This window comes from Pistacia vera, unplaced genomic scaffold (assembly GCF_008641045.1).
Source record: "Pistacia vera cultivar Batoury unplaced genomic scaffold, PisVer_v2 Contig300, whole genome shotgun sequence".
In the NCBI taxonomy this organism is placed as follows: domain Eukaryota; kingdom Viridiplantae; phylum Streptophyta; class Magnoliopsida; order Sapindales; family Anacardiaceae; genus Pistacia; species Pistacia vera.
Window position 1 is genome coordinate 610,529 of NW_022196114.1, and position 23,949 is coordinate 634,477.

Sequence of the window (23,949 nt, forward strand, 5' to 3'; positions counted from 1 at the left end):
AAGATTGTCAGTAATTTAATGGAAATTAAAAGACTTACATGCTTTTTATTATTATTATTTATGTCATATATTTTATTAATTATTTATATATTAATAATCAACACCATTATAAGCAAAAGCGAGCTAATTCAAGCACAAGGGTGGCCGGGCGCCCTCACTGGGCTTTTAAAAAAATCTGTAAATTATTAATTTAGGCCCTCAATGCTTTATATAATTTTAATTACCGCTCAAATAATTAAATCTAAAAACATATTAAATGAAATTTTATCCAATCCAATAATTAACTCCAAAAAACAACTAAGTAAAATTTTAGATTATAAATAAATAAAACACATTTTATTCAAATTTATTAAATAAAAGTTTTGGGATAATAGTACACATACAAAGAGACAAGACACGGCTAAATAATAAATTGTGTATGTAACATTTTTCAAAGTTTTGATATTCTTTATTACGTTATTAATCATATTCTTCTGATTATAGGTGGTTTCAAGAATTACAAATGTTTAGTGCATGTATTGCAAAATATCATTTGCAATTCATAATGTATTTCTATTTTCTTCAAAGATTTTCAAGAGTTAATTTCCTCGAAACAAAATACAAAACCACATACATACATAAGCTATGCTTATAATAAGTCGGCATTTATTTAAGTACAATACAGATATAAAGCACACCACTCTTGTTTATTAACTCGACTAAAAACTAGCCAGCAGTAACCGCTATTTTCATTCCAGCCTCGCAGTGGCCTGGGAAATTGCAGATAAAATAGCTATTTCCTTGGGCAAGCGTGATCTGATCATTTCCTGTTTGATACACTTTGGCGTTTTTCGGGGTTGTGCAATTTTTGTAACCTCTCTTGTTTACCACCACCACGTTATGGAGGGCTGGATCATAGTTGAATACTGTCGAATCATCAACAAAATACAATTTCATTAAATTGTTAATCGAAATTTCAACTTCTAAAGTTAATTAGAGTTGATTAACATGAATGAATCTTAACAGTAAGAAAAATCTAATAATTTAAATATCACTCACCGAGAACATCACCGGCCTTAAAACTCTTTCCTTTAGGCCAGTTAGCGACGTTATATGTCCAACCATTAGAATCAGAATTACCAACTGTGTAAGTTGTGGCTTCACTCAGCTCAGAATGGAGCAACAATAAACACGCCATCACAATCCCAAACGCTGCACTGCCACTTCCCTTCACCATTTTCTTGATTTTAAAGAGAGCGAAATTAATGTCTTAATTAATTAATAGTAAGTTGAAGGGTAACTGGCCCTTTTTATGGAGCCAGTTGTGGGGACCTATTAGTGTGAACACAACTACTAAAAGGCAGTCGTTTTGAATTTTTAGAAGCAACTAAAATGATGGATGGAGGTATAAATTTGAGTTGGCAGTTGGAACAATGAAGATGACTTAAGAGGAAACTGTGTAGTGGGTTGTATATAACACGTTATTTTTGTTGGATGAAGGGTTGATGTGTTAAATGAGGGCTAAGTCAAATCATAATACTTAAAGCAAATGTGAAACGACTATCGTCTCTCAGTTCTATGCAGTAGATCGATAATGATGAAAGAAAATTGTAGAACATTTAATTGAATTGCCAAATAAATGAAAAATGATCACATCAAGAAGAATTAGGTCTAGAATGTTACACATTTTGTCATAAGCTTGCTAGAATTGAGAAACACGAGATCATAGCAAAAAATAGTTCATGTAACTTATTAAGACCTTAAGTGAGACACATTACCCAATGAATATATTTATATTGGACCCCTAGTTTGATTGATTGATTTAAACAGTTTAGACTAAATAATAAATTGTGTCTAACAACCTTAGAGAATTAATTAAATTATCATGAACTTAAAACAAGTTATCACGGGGAATTGGTTGGTGCGATGCAAATTGCAATAGTGTGGTAACCTAGAGAATTTATTATGATGCTAAGTTGGCGTCGAAATAAGACTTCTTTACTAGCGTCCTTTTCTGGTGTCGAAATAGATATCACTATGACAAGATAAATGTCATGTAGTGATTCTTAATTTCAATTCTTTATGATCACATATATTTTAATAATTATATAATGTGATTAAGACAAGCTTTTACTTTCTCTCATTTTCTATTAATTATAATTAGAACATTATATTTTACTCAAGATTAAATAAAGAGAATTTGTTTCAATTTCACTCTAGATATATGATGGTTGGCAAGACCTAACGGTGTTCTTCTTGTTGTGCAGCGAAAACACAAAACTTTAATACTAGCTATTGAAATATAATAATAATAGTACTAGAGAAGAAATAAATGGTCACAATAAATGAAAAAAAAAAAAAAAAAAAAAAGAACACCAAGAATTTAATGAGGCTTGGTATTGTTACCTACGTCCTCAGGTGCTATAGAAAACTTCGGATTTGTTTGTTTAAATATTTTTAACTATTCTATTCATATTATTTCCAAAATACTAGTTTGTTTCCCTATTATGAAAATACCATTATATTTTCTTTAACTAATTTTAAACCCCTTAAGTTTATTAATTTAACTAAACACCTCTAGAAAAAAAATTTAGAAATTAACAAAAACACCCCCATCCACCCACATTTGCCAAATTTCGGCCACCACCACTAAAAGGTGACCGGAATCTAGTATAATGGTGCACTACTGGCTGGATCTGGCCGGTAGTGTGTCGATCTATCATTTTTCAGCCAGATCTACTGTGGATTTCATCGAAAAAGGCCAGATCCATCGTAGATCTGGCCCTCAAAGGCTAGATACACCGTGGATCTGGCTAAAGATCTAGCCTTTTCTGGCAAGATCTATGGTGGATTTGGCTAGAAAATGTCATCTCAGCGCATAACCGACTAGATCTAGCCAGTCATGTGCTGATACGGCGACTCCGACCACCCTCTAGCGATGGTGGCCGACTGCAGGAATTTAATTGGTGGGTGGGGGCGTTTTTGTAATTTTTAATGTTTTTATTACAGGGATGTTTAGTTATTTAACAAAACTAGGGGGTGTTTTTGTTAATTTTCAAATCATACCTCATTATTCCCACCCAACTCTAAAAATACCAAAAATACTATCCAAAATACTAAAACAAACACACCCTTCATTATTCTTTAAGAATATTACAACCTTTTGGGCAATACTACAAATACCCAAAACAAAGGGAATATAGAAAAACTCTAAACTTTGGGTAAGAACCCATTACAATAGGAGTAGAAGGGAAACTAATTTTTGAGATGAACAACAATAGAACTTGGCCTCCTTTATATAGGCCCAAAATCCTAAACCTGTGTATACTTTACCACTTGATATAGGATTGCAAATTATTCCATTCTTATTGCCACTAGGAGTGGGATTGACAAATTCCTATTCCTTATGGATTTCTAAACCCATTTATATTCACACTTGATGTAGGATAGTAAATTGTCTCATTCTTAATTCCACCACCGTCGATCGCCGACTACCACTGTCGACCGTCTGCCACAACTTTCAGTCATTGGCCACCACCGACAGTCTCCGAAATGGCCTACGATCGGTCGGATCTAGCTGGCTGTGCGTTGATCTGGCCGGAATGGTTGGAAACGGCTAAATGGTTGTGGATCTGGCCGAAAACGACTAGATCCATGGTTATCAACGGCCAAATCCATGTCCACTAAAATAAATCTAGCCATCTGGCAATTTTTGACAATTTATCTAGTCGAAAACGGCCAGATTAGCGCACGGCTAGCTAAATCCACTCGGTCGTGCGCCTTTCTAGCGACTGCCGTCGGCGGCCAATAATGGTGGCCAACGGTTGGCAATGGCTTGGGTGGGTGGGGATGATTATGTTAAAATTTAAACTTTTATTGTGGTTGAGGTGTTGTAGCAAGATCTCAAATGTAAAGGGTTAAAAAAATAGTTCAAATAATAGTAATATTAAAAAAGAAGGACAATCAGTCCCATCCAAACGTAATAATATAACATATTTACCAATTTATTCCAATCAACCAAACAAATTTTCCTAAACATTCTCAGTAATCCTCAAAATAATCTATCTTCTCATTAATATAACATTTCATGAACCAATTGCACTCTTATTATATGTTTTTAATTTAACATTAGACGGCATTAGGGTTTTGAAAGGTGTTTAAATGTGTCATCGTAAAAATAAGTGAGGGAAAGTTGATTTAAAACGCCCAATTTCCTACTCGCTTGTCAATTTTAGTGTATTTGATTTTCTCTGTTTATTTAATAATTGAATTATCATGATCAAATAAAACTAATCATTCAATGTACTTAACTTGCGTCTTTATAAAATTCAATCACAATCATAAGCATGCATCTTTTAAGGGGCCCCCCAACCCCCCCGCCAAAAAAAAAAACAAAAAAAAAAAAAAAAAAAAATCTTACCTTATTATAATTGAAATATGCACAAGGCTTTGAATATAAAAACGTTATTACGTTTATTTTAATATTGAATTGTCAAAACTGATTATTTAATGTACAAAAGATTCATGTTTACGAAAATCAATCATGCATTAGTTTTTGAATCTATCTTTCAGTATTGGTCAATGTGACCAACAATATCCCTAAAAAATCTGGATTAATTTAGAATTAATCAAATCAGACCTTCTGATTTTAAAGCTTGATTCCAAGAACAATTGTATTGCCAATTTCCCCTATTTGTTTCCAAATTGAACATTAATAATCCTTCGATATTCTTTAATTATACTGCAATTAGTTTCTTTAAACAACTAATCACTACATTACACACAGTTAATAATACGACAGATTTCTATTTTTTTTTGACAGTTTCAAGAATTAAACAAGCTTTATTTCTTTGGAACAAAGATACAAACGACCCATACAGAAGCAATAATCGGCCATTTAACCAACGTTTTATTTAGTAAATTTATATTAAGATGCATTAATATTGCACCAAGCTTAAACATGCGAATTATGTAGGTGAGTTATTTTGCATGAACGAGTAATTTGAGTCCAGAGCGGCATTGGCCTTTAATACTGGAGATGAAGTAATTTGGTCCCTTTTTAAGCTTGATCCGATCCTTTCCTGTGTGATAGACTTTTGCAATTTCTGAGGCTTTACAACCTTCATACTCTTTCTTTGATACAATCGCAACGTTGTGTTCCGAAGGACTATAGTAAAATACTGTAAACTCAACATATAAATAGGATCAATTATTTGTTCATAATATCCATAATTAATTAATTAATTAAACATGCATGCAAAAAAGAGCTTCAATATATAAAAATATATATCAAGTCAAATTTATAAAATAAAATAGTTATTTTTGAAATTTTAACACTTTAAATAAGCCTAAAAAGAGCTTATGGGAGAAGCTTTGTGAGATAATTAATTTATTTAAAATTATATAAGCACTTATGAAAATGCAACCAAACAGCTAAAGTTTAATCCATATAAACAAAAATCTTATAAAATTATTGAAAAGGGCTTAATTAAAACAGTATGTGACAATCCCATAAAATAATGGAAAAGGACTTCAATAAGTTACGAAAAGAAGGTTACTATTTAATTACTGAATCAAAGTTGAAGCCATCGACAACACTTTGAGTGAAGAAAACTAAAATTTGAAGTAATGTTCTATATATGTAAACTAATTAATACTCACAGAGATCATCGTCAGTCTTAAATATCTTTTGATTAGGCCAAGTTTCAACGCCATAAGTCCAACCATTTGGACCACCAACAACGTAAGTTGCTGCTTGAGCCAGCCCACAATGGAGCACCAACAAACCCAGAAGAAATACTAGTACATTGTTAATTCTTCCCTTCACCATCTTTAATTTGAAACCCTAATTATCTGAGTGTTGTGGTGACACAAGTTTGCCCTTTATATGGAGACATTTTCCAACTACTTAACTACCAAAACAATGATTTTGCAGGAGGAATTCAAAATTGGGGTTGGCAGTTGCGCACGCTTAAGAAAGACTTGTAAAAATTACAATCACATAGGACTAGTATTATCTTTTATTTTGTTTACTGAGTGTAACGAATGGAAACATTTACAAGTCTTCTAGAAATGAAATATTTCATTATATATATGCTGTTAAACAGACTAGGAAAGTTCATTATTTACGATTAATAAGGTTAATATGAGTAAAGTTTGAGGAGTTTTGATGAATGATGATCATGAAAGAGAATAATGACAATATGAGGTCGCAATGATGTCAGAATTATAAATATAATATAAATTTAGATAATAAAATAATATTTTAAAAGTTTATATATGAGAAAGTATTATTAAACCATTATTTAGATAAGAGAATGTCGTTTACTCCGTTTTCTATATATAAAAACTGTTGACGAAACCTTATCCATGCATAAAGCCTTTAAAATAGTATCTATTTATTCATTCATCTTGTCCTTTTATCAAACCCTTAAAATAGGCTGTCTTCATTCACCATTTACATTTCGATATGTCTTTTCAATACTTACTTCTCAATTAACGTAACATTAACTTAACTTTATGTAACGATTAATCTCCAAAACGACTCCATTTTAACATAAATTATTACATAATTTTGAGTAATTGAATTAATATATTTTTGATATTTAAATATGATATAACGAATTTGTAGATTATATAAATGAGTTATTTTCAATCATTTAAATGTATTAATTCAAAGCGTAAAAAACTAAAATGTAAAACCCTTTGAACATCTATCCTTGGATAACTCAAGTGGTGGGATGAGTACTTAGATATGTGGTTAAGGCACACGATTTTAAGTTCGAATGCCTTGACTTTCAAGATTTAAATGGAAGGTCGTGACGGTGGATTAATGCGCTAGTCTCTTCCGAAGATCAATTAAAATACGTGTAAATTGACCTGAACACTTTGATTAAAAAAAAAATTATATAACTCTTTTGAAATGTAATAGATATAATTAATTATCCATATTTAAATAATTATGTAACAATCTAACAATAATACTACATCCATAACATTTTTATATAATTTTTTCTTACAAACTTATGTAATAAAGGATAATTAAGTGATTTTAAATTTAAAATAAAATTTTACTTAATCGTCTTTTACCATCTAAGTTTGTATAAAAAAATTATTAATACAATATTACTTATAATCTAATCAAAATATTATATTTACAAAAAAAATTTATAAAATTTTTTATATTAAACAAAGTAAAAAATAGGGGAAAGACCGAAAGAGTGGCCATTATATTTACTCTTTTATTTATTTTTTACAGCATCGGTATTCGTCGATTTATTCAGCTTAACATTACACTAATCTAATTTAGCAACCAGATCAGTTAAGATTTCCTAACATCCTAGTCATGACACGTGTCAGAGTACGACAACTTTGACTTACTAAGCCTGGAGCGTACAAGAAACTCATTGCTGACTCAGCTCTTTGTGGATAAGCTTCACAACAAGTAAAAGAGGATTAATCATCAACATCACCATCAAACTACATTTCCACACGAGTAAAGGTCAGAAAAATCAACCTCATGGCCCCCCAAGAATCCAGGGAACACCGGTGGCCGGTAACCAAACAGTGTTTCTAGACACGCCACTAGTGATGAGGCCGGCCACAGCCGACATCTTCCAATCGGCTACTCTGCAGGACAATTTTCCAATATTTTGAAACTTATATTTTTATATTGAATAAGATTATTATAGATATATTTTAAAAATTAAAAGAAATTACTAAATAAAAACCCATTGTAGTCATTTTACCCCTACCAAATTCATTCATAAAAGCAAAGTGATTTTATTTTAAAATTAATCAAAACAATTACTGTATAGATTATTTCTAAAGTTAATTATTCTAAAAGTTGATTCAAAAGATATTAAGGGATAAAGCTGCAATGATCTCAAGCTAGCAGCCTGTTTAATTTGAGCTCTTATCACTTTTGTCTAAATAGTCTAAGTGTTATTTTTGCTTTTTTATTTATTTTTATCTCCAAAGATAAACACATGGATTTAAAAAGTTAAAAAAATTTAACTTTTATTTGAATTTGAAAATGTATTAACAATCACCTAAATAAAAATTACAAATCTATCTTATAAGCTAATTAAATATACTTTTTTTATTCAATCTGTATTTTCATTATACTAAATAGTTAATAATTAAATTAATTAAATATAATTTTGCAGCACATGATTGCTCCACTCCAGGGGTTTCCAGTTGTAAATTGACTATGAATGATAGTGAGTTGTTTACTGATCCTATTTTATATAGAAAAACCAGTGGTCCCCTTTAGTATCTCACCATTAATTACAAGACATGATATTGCCTTTACTATAAATAATTTAACTCAGTATTTACAAGCTCCCACTCTTCTCTATTGGCAAGCTTGTAAAAGACTGATTCGATATCTCAAAGGCTCTCTACATATGGGTTACGCTTTCAAGCTGCAATTCCTCTCATGATTGAAAGCTACTCAGATGTTGATTGGGCAAGTAATCTTGATGGTCGTCGCTCCACTAGTGCTTATTGCATTTATCTTAGCGGAAATTTGGTTCAAAGGAGTTCGAAGAAACAACATGTTGTCACACGTTCATCAATTGAATTAGGGTATCACTCACTTGCTCAAGCTGCAACTGAAGTCATTTGGTTATGGCAGTTGTTTCAAGAGATTGGTGTTTCTTTGATGAATCTCCTCTTGGTCCTTTGGTGCGATAATGTGAGTGTTGCTTCATTGGCCTCTAAGCCTGTCCAACATGCTCGGACCAAACATATAGAGATTAATCTCCGTTTTATCTTAGAAAAGATTGCCAATAGAGTTATAGTAGGCCAATATATTTCCTCTAATCAACGGCTTGCTGATATCTGTACTAAACCTTTTCCCGTTACTCAGTTTGGCATTTTCTACAACAAGCTCGTCAAGGCTTGGCCTTTGCTTAGCTTGAGGGAGGATACTGACTAAAGATATCTTGGGTTGTTAATGTTTGTTGCTGTTGCTGTTGCTGTTGCTTATGGTCTGCTGTTTTTTTGTGCTGTTATTTTGGTTTGAAATTGTTGGTGCTTATGTTTTCGTTTGCTGTTTGTTTTTGCTGGTATTTTGGTTTGAAGTTGCTGGTGCTTATGTTCTATTGTTTATTGCTGCTGCATTATGTTTGTGCTACTGAAACTGGTTTCTACTGCTAGTATTGTGTCTGCTACAACAATTAATGTGCTGTTGAGCAAGCTAAGTCAAGGCTTCTTCTTTGTCTTACCTTGCTTAGCTTGAGGGAGGATGTTGAATGGTGATTAAAACAAGCTGTTGACTTTTAAGTCAAAGTTAACTTGAGTTAGTTAATAGCTTTAGTTAAGATAACCATAGTTAAAGAGTTTGTATAAAAGGACAACAATATTCTATTGTTAAGCAAGTTGAGGATTAATAAAATATCTCTTCGAAATTAGATCATAAACTTCTTTAGCGTGCATTATATAACATAGTTATATATGATCCTTGTCTTTCCAATTTTAGCTTAAATAAAAAATTAAATGATTTTAGAACATCTGCATGAACGTAATAAGAAGACATTTCTAAGCTAAAAATACTAGTTTAACTAGTGAGAAATATGAAAAGATATAACAAAAATCGTGAAAAGAAACATATACTTATTATATTCAATTGTTGCACAAGAGTGGCAAGCTGCATTGTAATCATCCTTTAGTCCAACCAGGCCCCATCCAACCAAGCTCAACACCACAAGCTTATATATACAATTTTGTTTGGTAATTAGTCGAGGTGTTCGGTTCCGGATACCCTACATTTTTTGAAGGAATCAGAATCGGAATCGACGGTTCCTTGAAATTTGGAACCAGAACCGGAACCGATGGTTCTGGTTCCTAGGTACCTAGAACCAGAGCCAGAACCTGTAACAACAGTTCCAGTTTCGGTTCTGGGTACCCTGTAAAATTAAATGACCTCCCAAAAGTTTTTAAAATGACAAAAAAAACCCTTAAAAACTTACAAATACCCCCCACCTGGCACTTGTTAACAAAAATAAAATTATAAACTCCATTACTTTGTAAAGGTAGATTCTCAAAAGTCAAACCAACTTACTTTAAATGTTATGAAATATAAATATAAATGTATTCACATTACTTTTTCTACAAAAGTGTTTATTAACCTCCGTAATCTTTAATTTTATTTTATATTAGTCTCGGTTCCTGGTTCCGATTCCAGTTCCTAACTATAGGAATCAGAACCAAAACCGCACAGTAACGGTTCCAAAATTTAAAACCAGAACCTACCCGTTGACGATTGGTTTTGGATAGAAACCGGAACCAAACATCGGGTATCCGCTGGTTCCGGTTCTAATCGATTCTTTTGAACACCCCTAGTAATTAGGCATGTCAAAATTACTCGTGAGTTTGGGCTCCAACGAGTCTTACCCTAATGGAATTGGATTTGTCAAGTAAAAATTTTGGCAGTTATCTGGGTCGAAAATTTTGCTAGGTTAAAGCAAAATATACCTTTGGATGTCATTGAACTTGCTCAACAGTACATGCTTGAAAGTTTATTCATATTCAAAAAGCAAGCAACCAAACAAAAGATAAAGAAAAAAATAAATATTATCCACGTAAATACAACACACGAGACATTTATATCGTATTACTTTCTAATGCTATGCGTAGTAAATACTACTACAATTTTTTTTTTTTTTTTGGCAGTTATATGTACTTGTAAAGTTGTATTAAAAGTTATAATCTCATAAAATCAAGAGGTAATTAAAGAGATCAAATCCTATACCAATTTAATTAATTATTTGTGATTTAAAAAAAAAAAGAGAAATCATATATGTTTAATTAATTAATTACTCATACTTCTGCCACCAGATAACCATCTTCATATATATTTTGAAGAGAGTGTGCAACATATGGAAATAATATTTACAAGTCTTCCGCGAGTGCCCAACTGCCAACTCCGGTAATTTTCATAATTCATTCCTAAAATTCAAACTTTTATCATGAGTAATCGCTCTCTGCCCAAAAATCAAAGTATTATCTTCAAACAAATAGGCCCCCACAAGCCCAAATTGTCTCATCATCGACGTCCATATAAAGAGCCCAACTTCTATCGTTTTGTTCACCAAAAACCATCAAGACATTTTCAGATTAAATAGGTTTCAAAAGATGGTGAAGGAAAGAAACAATGCAGTGGTTGCCACAGTAGTTCTGGTGGGTTTGTTGGTGCTCCATTGTAAGATGGTTGAAGCTGTAACTCATGTTGTTGGTGGTGAAAGTGGTTGGACTTATGGCGTTCAAACATGGCCTTATAAAAAGAAATTTAAGGCTGGTGATACTCTCGGTGAGTTTCTATTTCCCTTTTTGCTTCCGCTTTTCTCGTCACCTTGTCTAAATTTATTCAACTGATACACATTTTCAGATTTTCGTAATGCATTATTAATACATTTGTGTTGAATTTACATGCAGTATTTAATTATAGCCCAAAGGAACACAACGTGGTGTCTGCAAGGAAAAAAGAGTATGATAAATGCAACCCATCATATGATTCAAAAGTATATAACACAGGACACGATAAAATCATAGTTAAAAAGGGAGAAAACTATTTCATCTCCGGTTTCAAAGGCCAATGCGCCTCTGGACTCAAATTATTCGTTCATGCAGAATAATCATCCGCCTGCCTTCTCATGATATATAAAAATGTACTAAATAAAATGTTGGCTGAGTGGCTTGACATGCATGTATGGTTTTTCTTTCGTTTCCAGGAAATAAAGCTATATTTTTAATTATTGAAACTCTTGAAAGGTTATAGCATTTTTCTAATTAAGTTTTTTTATGGGAATCAGTAGCATAAGGAAAAGCTGTCTGAAGTCTGAACGAATTCTCAGATGAAATACACGTAATCAAGCAAAGGTTCTGATAAACTTTGGAGTTTTCAAACTATATGTGCTTTAAAATATTAGATGTATTCTATGTTTTTAATATATCTTCTTAGATCTAAGACATGGTGTGTTCATAAACTTATTGGCTCTATTGTTGAAAGGGAACCGCACTTAATTACCCAATTGTAATATTTTTAGGCTGTAAACTAATAAACTAATTGAACATATAAGTTAACGAGTCTCATTTGCAATGTTTTCAACTTTATGTTTCTTTAATTATATTGTATTCAGTGTTCTTTGAAATTCTAGAAATTAAATGAATATATATATATATATATATATAATATAAAATTTATGTACATGGGCTTCTGGAATCACTTTTGATTGGTAGCTCCCAACCCAATATATATATAAAATTGTATAGATAGAAAGGTTGTTTTACCGTTACAATTAATGGGCTTCTGGAGTCACTTTTCACATATTTTTCTTAATATCTTTCACGCAATCAAATTGATGAACAAAATTTTATCTCACAAGTGAAAGAATCAATATGGTAGTATAGTAAGCATATACGAGAATCGTATCCACAGAGATTTGTGAAGTTATTCAATTAAATCTAATTATGCAATTCCTTAAAAGAATAAAATAAAAATGGGCTAATGGAATTATTGAAATTAACTAAATATTTTTTAGAGAAGTTGGATTTTGATTACAAGTAATTTAAAGTGCAAGTGATTAATAAAAGCTTTTGAGATTGACTTTACTAACAATGAATGGAAACACTGTTGGGTGGAGAAAATACGTCCGAGTATTGGTGAATAAGGACATCTCCAACCCAGTGCTAAGCGCCACGCCATTTTGGTGTGGTGCTACAGCGGTGCACCAAGGTGTGGCACTGTAGCGCCATCAATTTTTTTTTTTTTAATTTTGTTAAGTTAATTTAAGTATTAAATTTCACACCAAATTTGATTATTTGTATTTAGTTTAATTTGATCATTATTTATAATAATGAATTCATAATAATGATAAAATTCAAAAAATGATGAAAAATTAAAAATAAAACTTTATTCAATACAAATATTAAACTACAATAACTCAAAATAAAAATTAACACTAATTTAAAAACAGTAAAATTAAAAGAAAATACAACATAAACTAAAATAACAATTTAGTATTCCGGTAGATTAATTCTGGATCCAGTAAGATCATCAAAATATTGAAAAGAACTAGAGTTATTTTGAGATCCTTGACCTTGTTGTTGAGCTCTTTTTTGCATAATTCTTGATTGCTTATTTTAAAAAAACTCACGTAGGCTTGGATCGATTATAGAATTCAAATCCTTGAATAAAATTTTGTTATTTTCTCGATATTTTGCCAAAGCCAATTTTTTCATTTGGATTTCATAATTTTGTGCCCTAGCTGAGTTGCCTCGATTAAAAAATAGCAGCGAGCTGTCGATTTTTTTCTTGAATAGTTTCAAAACTGTTTAAAACTTCTTTATCATTTTTCCTTTTAAATTTTGCTTTCTTCACCCCAATGGGTCGTTGAGCTGAACTACCCCCAATATTTTCATCACTTATGTTTAGAGAATTTGACGACATGTCACAAGGCATCGATTGGAGAGACTTTGAAGTGGGAGTCTCTGATTCTTGTGATACAAACCTACCGGTTTGCCTTTGAAATACTTCTGCGGCATTAACATTATCTGTAAATTTTTCAATATCCTTAAGTATAGGCCACGCATGATCAAATTTGAAACCTTTCTTGTAACTTTTATCTTGTGCTAGTAACATTTTGGCTTGAATCATCTACAAAACAATATACATATAACGTTAAAATCAATTAGATAAAAAAAAAAATTATTAAATGTAACAAATACTAACAATATCTTACTCAGAAGCACCACTTGGATTCATATTTTCAATTTGACGTACGCATCCCCTCAATTTGCCAATAGCTTTAAAGATCAGTTACATTCGACATTGCAAAGATCCGAACCTGGGTGAGAAACACGGGTTTGGAACTATTGTAGTCAAGCTCAACTCGAGACTAGAATTGATCACTAGATTGGTTTATGCCTAAAATCGAGTTTTGAGAAATATCAAGATAAATATGACATAGATGCATGTCTTCTTCATTTGTGTACGAAGAACTTCGTTGTGTAGTCATTTTGTAACACAAATGAAGAAGATATATGCTTTTTTTTTTTCTAAGAGGAAATAGAAGAGATGTGTTCAAAACTAATGTGTTGTATGCTCTTTTATAACATAAGTTTGAATTGAAAGCTTGAATGGACAACACATCTTTTTGAGCTTGAATGCACAATACATCTTTTGAAATAAGCTACAAATCTAAAAAGCTTGAATGGACAATACATCTTTTTGAATAAACCACAAATTTCAAAAGCTTTAATGGACAATACATCTTTTTGAATAAGCCACAAATCTCAAAAGCTTTAATGGACAATACATCTTTTTGAATAAGCCACAAATCTCAAAAGCTTGAGTGGATAATATATCTTTTTCAATAAGTCACAAATCTCAAAAGCTTGAATGGACAATACATCTTTTACAATAAGCCACAAATCTCAAAAGCTTGAATGGACAATAGATTTTTTTTTTTTTTTTTTTTGGTATCATTTTATATTAGATGTAATGTTTTTCTATATTAAATGTAATGTTTATTTGATTAAATAAATGCTTAATTTTATTAAATTAGTATAATTTTCAAAGTAATTATTATTTAATAAAAATATCATTCCCAATATTTAATTAATATATACAAAAATAATGAATGAAATAGATTAATTGTTGATTATTACAATAGAAGAAAAAGAAAGAGAATATTCTAAGGAATATTCTTTTTAGTGTAATATTTGGTATAGTGGGTTGGAGATGCAATAATGGGTTGGAGATGGTCTAATAGATTAGACAGGGCTAGGGAGGGTAGCTTCTGGTAAGTCTACATGGTGAAGATATATTTGGAAAAGTTGGCCACCTAAAAAAGGTGGCGGGAGAGAATTGCAACATAGAAAGGATATTGAGTTGTTCTCATGCAATACACACTGTCGGCCTTGTAACTCAAACTCCATCGGCAAGTTATGAAAGTCCCATAAAATTGTCCCTAAGGTGCGTAACCAATGAGCGCCTAAAACAGAGTCACAGCCTACCAAAGGAAGCAAAAAGAAATCCATTGTAATAGTGAATCCAGGGAAGTCCAGTGAAACATCCTTACACTGAACCTTACTATGAAGTGATTCTCCATTGGCCACCACGACATTGATCAGGGAGGAAGAAGTCACTGGAAGGCCAACTTTGGTAGCTATCGTTTGGTCTAAGAAGTTATAAGTGTTGGACAATTGTTAGGGCCAAAAAATGTCCTCGGCCCAAATAGGCCCAAAGACGAAGACACCTTCAACAAAGCTAGAACTTAGAATTGGGCCCACAACAGAGTTCTACAGATGAGGCCCTTTCGGTATGCCTTCCCAGTTGCTCACCATTCGGACCCAATCAGCAGAGGCCCGATTCGTTTAGGCCTCATTGTCAGCTTATCTGGGCCCAGGCCTTCTGATCCTAAAACACCTTCTGGACTTAAGATCTACTTGGAGCCCAGGGTCGCCTACGTACTCTAGTACTAGCTGTACTCTATTAAAGAGATCAATCACTACCCTAATTCATCTAAGATATGTATCATAGGCTAGCTGGGACTCCCTTTCCTACTGAGGTAAGGGAACCAAAGGCTCCACTCTTTCACAAAACCCCAACTACAAGGACTCCCAGTCCCACCAGGATTCGAAGACCCTACAGTCACTATTTAAACATAGGCCAGCCCTCTCACAAAGACAGACACATTACACCTTCAGACCCTAGAGTTCCCACTCTTGAGAACTTCGCATTACAGTCGTAGTTACTAGACTTCCGGTAACCTTTTCTCTCCTTAACCCTCACTAAATTAGCCTCACTCAGCCTTACTAACTTGAGCGTTGGAATGCCTATGGCAAACACCACCCCAATGTTTTCCGTTCACTTCACGCTTGTTTTCTTACGTGTGCAGGTGCAGCAGATCGCTAGTGGCCTCACGAGATTAGTCCCTATTTTAGTAAAGGTAGATTTTTGCATCTCCAGTTTGGCGCCCACTATGGGGCCTCTGGTAATCATTCGTCTCACAGACCCTGCTACATAAGCAAACTCTCTATGGCTGAAAATTCTGATAACACTAATCCTGGCCTCGAGGCCATACTGGAAGCTCTGACTGCCCTTATGCAACAGCACTCAAACAAGGTGACCGCACTGGAAGTTGAGAACACTGTCATCCGAATCGAAAACGCCTCCATTAGGGCCGAAAACTAGCTCTAAAAGAGAAGGTAAGTCAATTTTATGATCTTGAGCTTTTGCCTTGTCAGGTACAACCCAATCGGTTCCGCGCATCAGTTCCGTCCATGCAACCTCTCCAAACTCCAAAGCACAGACCAACGATCCCGGATACGAGGTCGCGCCAACTATGTTCGTCATTAGTGGACGATTCAGCCCTGAATCATAGCGAACGGGGGCTGCCGACAGAACCACTCTCGGTCATTCCACTTTTGGCACGAGATCAAGGCGTCCAAGTAACAAAGAGCCCACCACAACAAGAGCCACCCATCCTTGCCATCTCATCTCACCTTCAGTCAACCATCCTTACCCAAACCCCACTCGGCTCGACTCGACTCATCCTCGCGAGTCGAGTAGGCTCCCTCCCCTTCAAACCATCCCGCACGAGTCCATCCATCCCAACAGATCGAGCGAATCCCAAATAACCCCTCTTACCATCCATGTGGGACGAAACACTCGATCAGTCACAATGGGAGCCACCCAACCGAAGGGAATAAATGGAGATCCAGGATACCAAGTGGCACATGACGGAATGATTCGGTAGGCTACACCCCGTGGATTGACCCAACGAAACGCACCAGGTGCGAATCATATGACCAATCGAGTCAACCAGGATGACCTAGGGGTCTTTGCCTCTCTCATGGAGTAGATATTGGCCAAAAGACTAGTTGACATAGAGGCAGTGATGAGGCGCATACCTGGAGTGTCAATCCCAACCAAAAAGAGCCAACCTCACTACTATGTTAATTCACCCTTTGTGGATGCAATCGAGCTAGCCGAGATGCCTCACAAATTCACCATCCCCAGCATGAAGCCTTATGACAGCACAATCGACCCAGATGACCACATAGCCTCCTATAAGCAGCGAATGTTTGTCGTCTCGATACCCCGAACACTAAGGGAAGCCTGCGTGTGTAAGATCTTCGACTCAAGCCTCTCCGGACCAACTCTTCAATGGTACACTAACCTCCCAAATAATTCAATCAACTCATTCGCCCAACTTACTGACACCTTCGTTGAACAATTCGCCAGTAGCAAGAAACTCAAGAAGCTATTGGTCGACCTATACAGAGTCTACTAGAAGAGGGGGGATCCACTGAGAGAATACGTCAGCAGATTCAACAAAGAAAAAATCTTCATCCCCTCTTGCAACCTAGAGACAACAGTAAACGCCTTCAAAAAAGGTTTCCTCCCAGATGGAGAACTATACGAAGACCTGACGAAGCTCGGCTGCACCATAATGGAAGATGCCCTAGCCAGAGCTGTGATTCAAATAAGGTGGGAGGAAGATGAGGTGAACCGGATGAGGCATGCCAGATATGACGACCGTCACTAAAGGCAGAATGATAGAAGGTCAAAGTCCAGATCGTTTGAGCCCCATTATCAACCCCCTCCACGCAATCTAAACAGAGTAAAAAAACCATAGGACCGCCAGCCTACTAGAGTCGACAATAGACCATCCGGATCGAACCAATACAAAGTTCTAGAGTACAACCTTAACGTCGAACCAGCCCAGGTTGTGGCAATCATGAAAATAATGAGACCTACCGTTAAGTGGTCGACCAAACTCAATCCTGAAGCGAAGAGGGACACGACAAAGTGGTACAAATTCCACGGTGACCATGGTCATAACACTGCAGATTGCATCACCCTACAGTTGGAAGTCACAACACTACTAAAGAAGGGACATCTCTGAGACCTATTGATGGATAAAGGGAAGAATACAATCAGCCAGAGAAGCTCAAAGGAAACATCTCCTCCTCCACGAGAACCTACACCAAAGGGGTTCTGCTCCATTATCTCTAGAGGGTCGGAGATTAGTGGGGTAAGCTATTCCTCAGCCAAGCGCTACGCCCGAGCCAACCATCACCTTGAAGTCCAATCCATCCATTCGTCCCCTCGGTCTCACACCAACCAGGTAATTTAGTTTGAAGATGACGAGCCAGTCACCCTTACCGCCCCTTATCACGATGCTCTAGTCATCTCCCTCCAGATCGCCAACATCCTGGTCAAGAGCATATTCGTAGACGGGGGATCCTCGGTAAACATTCTCTTCCTTGAAGAGTGAAGGCCATGGGACTGGATGAAACAAACATCAGCAGACGACCAACCATACTGGTCGGGTTCAGTTCCGAGCAGAAGTACACCATCAGAGAAATCACCTTGCCTGTTTACACCAACGGAGTCAATAAGCAAACCATTTTCCTAGTGCTCGATTGCCCTTCACCGTACAACGTCATCTTGGGTCGACCTTGGATCCATGACATGCAAGTTGTTCCATCCACCTTCCACCAAACCATAAGATTTCCATCGAAATGGGGAGTAAGAGAAATCAAGGGCAACCCTAAGGCTTCTAGAGACTGCTATAAAAACGCCTTCAAAAGCAAAGGTCATGCTTCATAGCAACCACAGTCCCATCCAACCCTTCCGACCGAGCCAAATCAACCATCCATGGAAAAGTTGGATGAAGTGCAGATACACTCGGACCACCCTGATTGGAAGACCAAGACAGGCTCTCGCCACGGGCCCGAGATAAGAGAGCAACTCATAGAATTCCTTAAACAAAACCAGGATTGCTTCGCCTGGTCTCATGCAGACATGATAGGAGTCAGCCCCGAGGCAATCATTTACCACCTCCAAGTAAATCCGGATCACCCTTCAATGAAGTAGAGTCGAAGGAAATTCCTACCAGAATGCAATCGGATCGTCAATGAGGAGATTGATAAACTACTGAATAATGGGCTGATCAAAGAAGTCCACTATCTCGATTGGCTAGCAAACGTTGTGGTCGTGAAGAAAAAGAATAGAAAGTGGAGGGTCTGTATAGACTTCACAGATTGAAACAAAGCATGCCCTAAAGACTCCTTCCCACTCCCACATATCGACATAATGGTCGATGAGCCAATAGGTCACGAACTCCTAAGCTTTATGGATGCCTTCTTAGGGTACAACCAGATTTTGATGCACCCGGACGACCAGGAGAAAACAACCCTCATCACAAAGAGGGTGACCTACTGTTACAAAGTAATGTCGTTTGGTCTCAAGAACGCTGGGGCCACCTATCAGCGGCTAGTCAACAGAATGTTTGCCGAACACCTCAAAGACACATGGAAGTATACATCGACGACATGCTCATTAAGTCCCTTATGTTCGAGCAGCACCTCGACCACCTCAGCCAAACGTTCGTCGTCCTAAGGAAATATAACATGAAGCTGAATCTAGCCAAATGTTCGTTCAGGGTCTCATCAGGAAAATTCTTGGGATACATGGTAACTCAGCGTGGGATAAAAGCCAACCTTGACCAAATCCAGGTGATCCTCAACATACCATCTCTAGCTTGCATCTAAGACATCCAGTGCCTCATGGGGCGAGTAGCCGCCTTAAGCCGCTTTGTCTCCAGATCTATTGACAAGTGCCACCATTTCTTCCTCACACTCAAGAAATCCAAGAAATTTGAATGCATCCCCACCTACGAGGAGGCCTTGTAACAGTTAAAAAGATACCTAACCTCTCCCCCACTCATTTCTAAGCTTGTGGTTGGGAAAAACTTTACACCTACCTGGTGGTCTCAAAGACAACAATCTCAGCAGTGTTAGTTCGGGAAGATAATATAAAGCAGCTATCGGTTTACTATGTAAGCAAATCACTCCTCGATGCAGAGACATAACACAGTCAGCTGGAGAAACTGGCACTCGCTCTTGTCCATGCATCCAAGAAGCTCAGACCATACTTTCAATGCTACTCTATAGTCGTACTCACCTCCTTCACACTCAAGAAGATACTTCATAAGCTAGAGTTATCTGGCTGACTCACACAATGGACAGTAGATCTTAGTGAGTTCGACATATCTTTCCAACCATGCACCACCGTCAAATCCCAAGCATTGGTAGACTTTATTACTGATTTCACCCCGAACACCATCGTCCAAGCAGAAAAAGAGTTATTGTGCATGAATAGCAGATCGCCTTCAAAGTGGACTCTCTTAATGGATGACTTAAGCAACATGAATGGAAGCGGGCTCGGTGTTGTACTTACTACACCAGAAGGAGATATCATCCAACGGGCCATACGATGTAGGTTCAAGTGCACCAACAACGAAGCCGAATACGAGGCTCTCATCGCTGGACTCTCCCTAGCCAAAGAGATCAGAGTAAGGAAGTTTGAGGTAAAATCTGACTCTCAAGTCGTATTCAACCAGCTACAAGGCACTTACCAAGCCCGCGACTTGAAGATGACAACCTCCTTGAACTTGGTCAAAGAATTACAGACCACATTCGAAGAATTCTCCATCGCCCAAGTCCCAAGAGTAAAGAACACCCATGTTGTTGCCCTTGCTAATCTCGGCTCAGCCTTTCAAGGTTCCTCCCAATCATCCATCCTTCTGTTGTTCTTCCAATGGCCAGCCGACTAGAAGGAATACCCAACAAACAAGTCGCCCAAAGAAGTAATTGACATCGAACCAACCAACTCCTGGATGACCCCGATACTAAAATACTTGGAACATAATGAGCTCCCAGCCGACAAGAGTGAAACACACCACCTGAGAGCAAAAGCCACAAGATTCACTATATACGAGGGCCAGCTCCTTAGGAAGTCGTTCTCTGCCTCTACCTTAAGGGCATAAGCCTAGAAGAAGCCAAATGGGTTCTCGCTGAACTCCATGAAGGCGAATATGAAAACCATGCAGGAGGATGTAGCCTTGCCCACCGAGTGATCACCGTTGGCTACTATTGGCCAACCATATTGTTAGGAAGCGATCCATTAAGGCAGCGGAAAACAAAAATTAATAACAACACAGATCGTTCCATAGAACCAAGATCAGGGCACAAATTTACAGTTTATATCAAAACAAGAATCTGCAGAAATTAGTTTAGAGTTTTAAGGAATCATATGCACGTTTGGAGGCTCCTCCAACTTTGTCTCTGAACGTATTTTGCTACCAACCCAAGTGTAGGATCGAACTGACGTAGTCCACATGAAGACAATCGCAAGGAACTAAAGAGAGATTTGCTAGATCCCTCTTTAGCCTTAAGAACAAAGAAAAAATGAAGAGTAATTGATTTTAGGCAAAAACCCAAATCTGGCATGAGAGTGTTTAGGGGTTGTAGCTCTTTCTCTTTTCAATGAAATAATCAAATGAATGAATCTCTTATATTTTACAAATAACCTTTTTCTTTTATAGTAAAATTTAATTGCCTTATTCCCATATGGAATAGGCTTGGGCTCCAACCCAAACACCCCTTGTTTCCAAATACTCCCAATTAGATATTTATTTTAATTCATCATTATCTTAATTAAAATCAATTAATATATATATATATATTTACATTTAACAATAATGATAATTTATTTAAATATATGCTAACACATATTTAAATGTAATTTCACTTATTAAATTTTTCTAACAAATTAAATAAAAGGCTACGACCTCAGCAAATTTAATTGCACTGTGAAATTACCAAAATACCCTTTCGCCTAAAAAGACGAAAACTCTCTTCTTACTTCCTGAGTCTTAAATTATGTTTTATGTGTGTCACCCATAAGCTTCTCATCATACCGGTAGTGTATAGTATCGCGATTAACACCAATTAATCGTCTCACTAATACACAGACCAAGAGTAGCCCCTAGTAAGGCATCATGGCCACCCGATAGATTCAGATTCAGCAAATTAGCTACCTGTCAACGATAATGGTTACCGTACAATTCGATCCTTTTATCATACGTTATCTTGACGAGACGAAGGCATAAAAATAGTGTCAACCTTCGGTTACTCTCGATATTATGTATTCAGTTTCTAGACTAATGACATGTATTATAAACTGGATAGAGCAACAACTCAATCCCACTGTGGCCACAGTTTTAGTATCATTGCCATATACTAAATTACGTCGTGAGATAACTTCTACCATACTCGGGAGTGATGAATCCTCTGTCTATCCACCATAGTCTTGATACACTCCTTGATGTAGCCAATCACCACCGTATTGACAGCTCTGAATAGAAATATGTTAGGCTAGTGTCAAACTGCACCAATCGGTGCACAAGGCGCTCCAGTGATCTCAAGTCTAAGGATCACATGTACCACCATTCGTTAGAGGATTTGTTCCATAGACACTAGGGTTACCATCCGTATGGAATCCTTTGGTGGGTCAGTCCAGTGAACTTGCTGAAGTATATTCGCCTACAACAAGCACCCATGTGTTGCACCAGGTTGTCACTAAACAACCTTGACAAGTGAGATCAGTCATTACCTTTCGACAGGGTCGTTCAACACTATGATAGCCATACCGTATTATCTGTGCCCTTACTTCAGAATAAAACTGGGGCTACGAACGTTTCTAGAATGACCACCATATGTGCTTATAGGGCTCTCACTATCAAGATTTGAAATACTTGATACCCTCGTCACGGTTCTACCATTCTAAGGACATATATCAATACATATTGCAATAATAATAATTTACGCGATATAGAATAAAATGTCTTTTATTGATTAATGAACATTATTATAAAGAGTCAATTCTACAATAATTGATTGGCTCTAGGGCATCTACTCTAACACATATACACTGAATCAACAACCTATGCGAAGAAATGCGACAGTTGTCAGAGGTTCACCCATGTCTCACACCTCCCACCTGAGCAACTCCACTCTAACACCTTGGCCATTCATGAAGTGGGGAATGGACATAGTCGAAATACTCCCGACCGCACCCGAGCAGCAGGTCTTGTTGGCAGTCACCGACTACTTTACTAAATGGATCGAAACCAGAGTGCTCACACAAGTTAGAGACCGAGAGGTAAAAGCCTTTATCTGGAAACACATCATCTGCAGGTTTAGGATACCGAAGGAAATAGTTATCGACAATGGATCCCAATTCATCAATTCAGGCTTCAGAGACTTCTGCGACATGTGGGGGATCAAGCTCAACTTCTCTTCCCCCCGCAACCCCTTGTCAAATGGCCAGGCTGAATCATTGAATAAAACCATCTTACAGACTTTAAAGAAGCGCCTACAGAAAGCCAAGGGTGCATGGGCAGACGAACTACCCGGGGTCCTCTGGTCCTATCGGACAACAACTCGCTCGTCCACAAGCGAAACTCCTTTCTCCCTCACATATGGATATAACACAGTCATCCCAGCTGAAGTATCGGTCCCCTCCACCAAACTCCAATGGTCAGACGAGGAAACCAACAGCCAGAACCTTTGTCATAACTTGGACACAGTCAATGAACTACACGAGCAGGTGAACATCTGCAACGTAGTCTACCAGCAGTAGGCCGCTTGACACTACAACCGCAATGTCCGAATTAGAACTTTCAAACTAGACAACTGGGTCCTCCGCAAAGTCTTTCAAAACACAAGAGAGATCAACTCTGGCAAGCTCGACCCTACCTAGAAGGGTCCCTACAAAATCGCTAAGGAAGTAGGGGAGGGTGCCTATAGACTCCAAACCCCCGAAGGCAAGGACATCAGAAATAATTGGAATGCAATCCATCTCAAACGTTACTGCTTTTAGTCAGACTCTCTCATTGACATTCATGTCTTTTTTTTTTTTTTTTTTTTTAAAGGATGAGTGGGCCGATCCACTCCCTCACCAATAGTCAGCCTCATGGCCTGAATTCAATAAAAGTACTATTCAGCGATAGAGCAGCGTACACATTCAATCGGCCTAGACTGATTCGTAGACTTTCAACTTCAATCAACCCAAATCAATTTGTAGACTTTCACCTTCAATCGGCCAAG

General features: G+C 36.5%; 3 protein-coding genes across 3 annotated transcripts; 1 reads left to right on the forward strand and 2 right to left on the reverse strand.

Moving 5' to 3' along the window:
• Positions 1-559: 559 nt before the first annotated feature.
• LOC116135555 (basic blue protein-like) lies at positions 560-1,264 on the reverse strand. Its single transcript, XM_031421267.1, has 2 exons — positions 1,039-1,264; positions 560-905 (listed from the first exon to the last, which is right to left on the reverse strand). Exons 1-2 carry the CDS (start codon positions 1,214-1,216, stop codon positions 706-708), a joined length of 378 nt encoding a protein of 125 aa, XP_031277127.1. The 5' UTR covers positions 1,217-1,264; the 3' UTR covers positions 560-705.
• A 3,537-nt stretch (positions 1,265-4,801) lies between these two features.
• Positions 4,802-5,839, reverse strand: LOC116135505 (basic blue protein-like). Its single transcript, XM_031421219.1, has 2 exons — positions 5,641-5,839; positions 4,802-5,159 (listed from the first exon to the last, which is right to left on the reverse strand). The coding sequence occupies exons 1-2, from the start codon at positions 5,807-5,809 to the stop codon at positions 4,960-4,962; spliced, it is 369 nt and encodes a 122-aa protein (XP_031277079.1). The 5' UTR covers positions 5,810-5,839; the 3' UTR covers positions 4,802-4,959.
• Positions 5,840-11,084: 5,245 nt separating this feature from the next.
• LOC116135510 (basic blue protein-like) lies at positions 11,085-11,744 on the forward strand. Its single transcript, XM_031421221.1, has 2 exons — positions 11,085-11,293; positions 11,419-11,744. Exons 1-2 carry the CDS (start codon positions 11,119-11,121, stop codon positions 11,616-11,618), a joined length of 375 nt encoding a protein of 124 aa, XP_031277081.1. The 5' UTR covers positions 11,085-11,118; the 3' UTR covers positions 11,619-11,744.
• The last annotated feature ends 12,205 nt before the right edge of the window (positions 11,745-23,949 follow it).

What these genes read in the sequence shown, in the direction of transcription:
- LOC116135510 (XM_031421221.1), top strand. Translation starts at nt 11,119, where the DNA reads ATGGTGAAGGAAAGAAACAATGCAGTGGTTGCCACAGTAGTTCTGGTG. An exon ending in TAAGGCTGGTGATACTCTCG is followed by an intron (nt 11,294 to 11,418) that starts GTGAGTTTCTAT and finishes ATTTACATGCAG; the next exon opens with TATTTAATTATAGCCCAAAG.
- LOC116135555 (XM_031421267.1), bottom strand. Translation starts at nt 1,216, where the DNA reads ATGGTGAAGGGAAGTGGCAGTGCAGCGTTTGGGATTGTGATGGCGTGT. An exon ending in TAAGGCCGGTGATGTTCTCG is followed by an intron (nt 906 to 1,038) that starts GTGAGTGATATT and finishes ATGATTCGACAG; the next exon opens with TATTCAACTATGATCCAGCC.
- LOC116135505 (XM_031421219.1), bottom strand. Translation starts at nt 5,809, where the DNA reads ATGGTGAAGGGAAGAATTAACAATGTACTAGTATTTCTTCTGGGTTTG. An exon ending in TAAGACTGACGATGATCTCT is followed by an intron (nt 5,160 to 5,640) that starts GTGAGTATTAAT and finishes TTGAGTTTACAG; the next exon opens with TATTTTACTATAGTCCTTCG.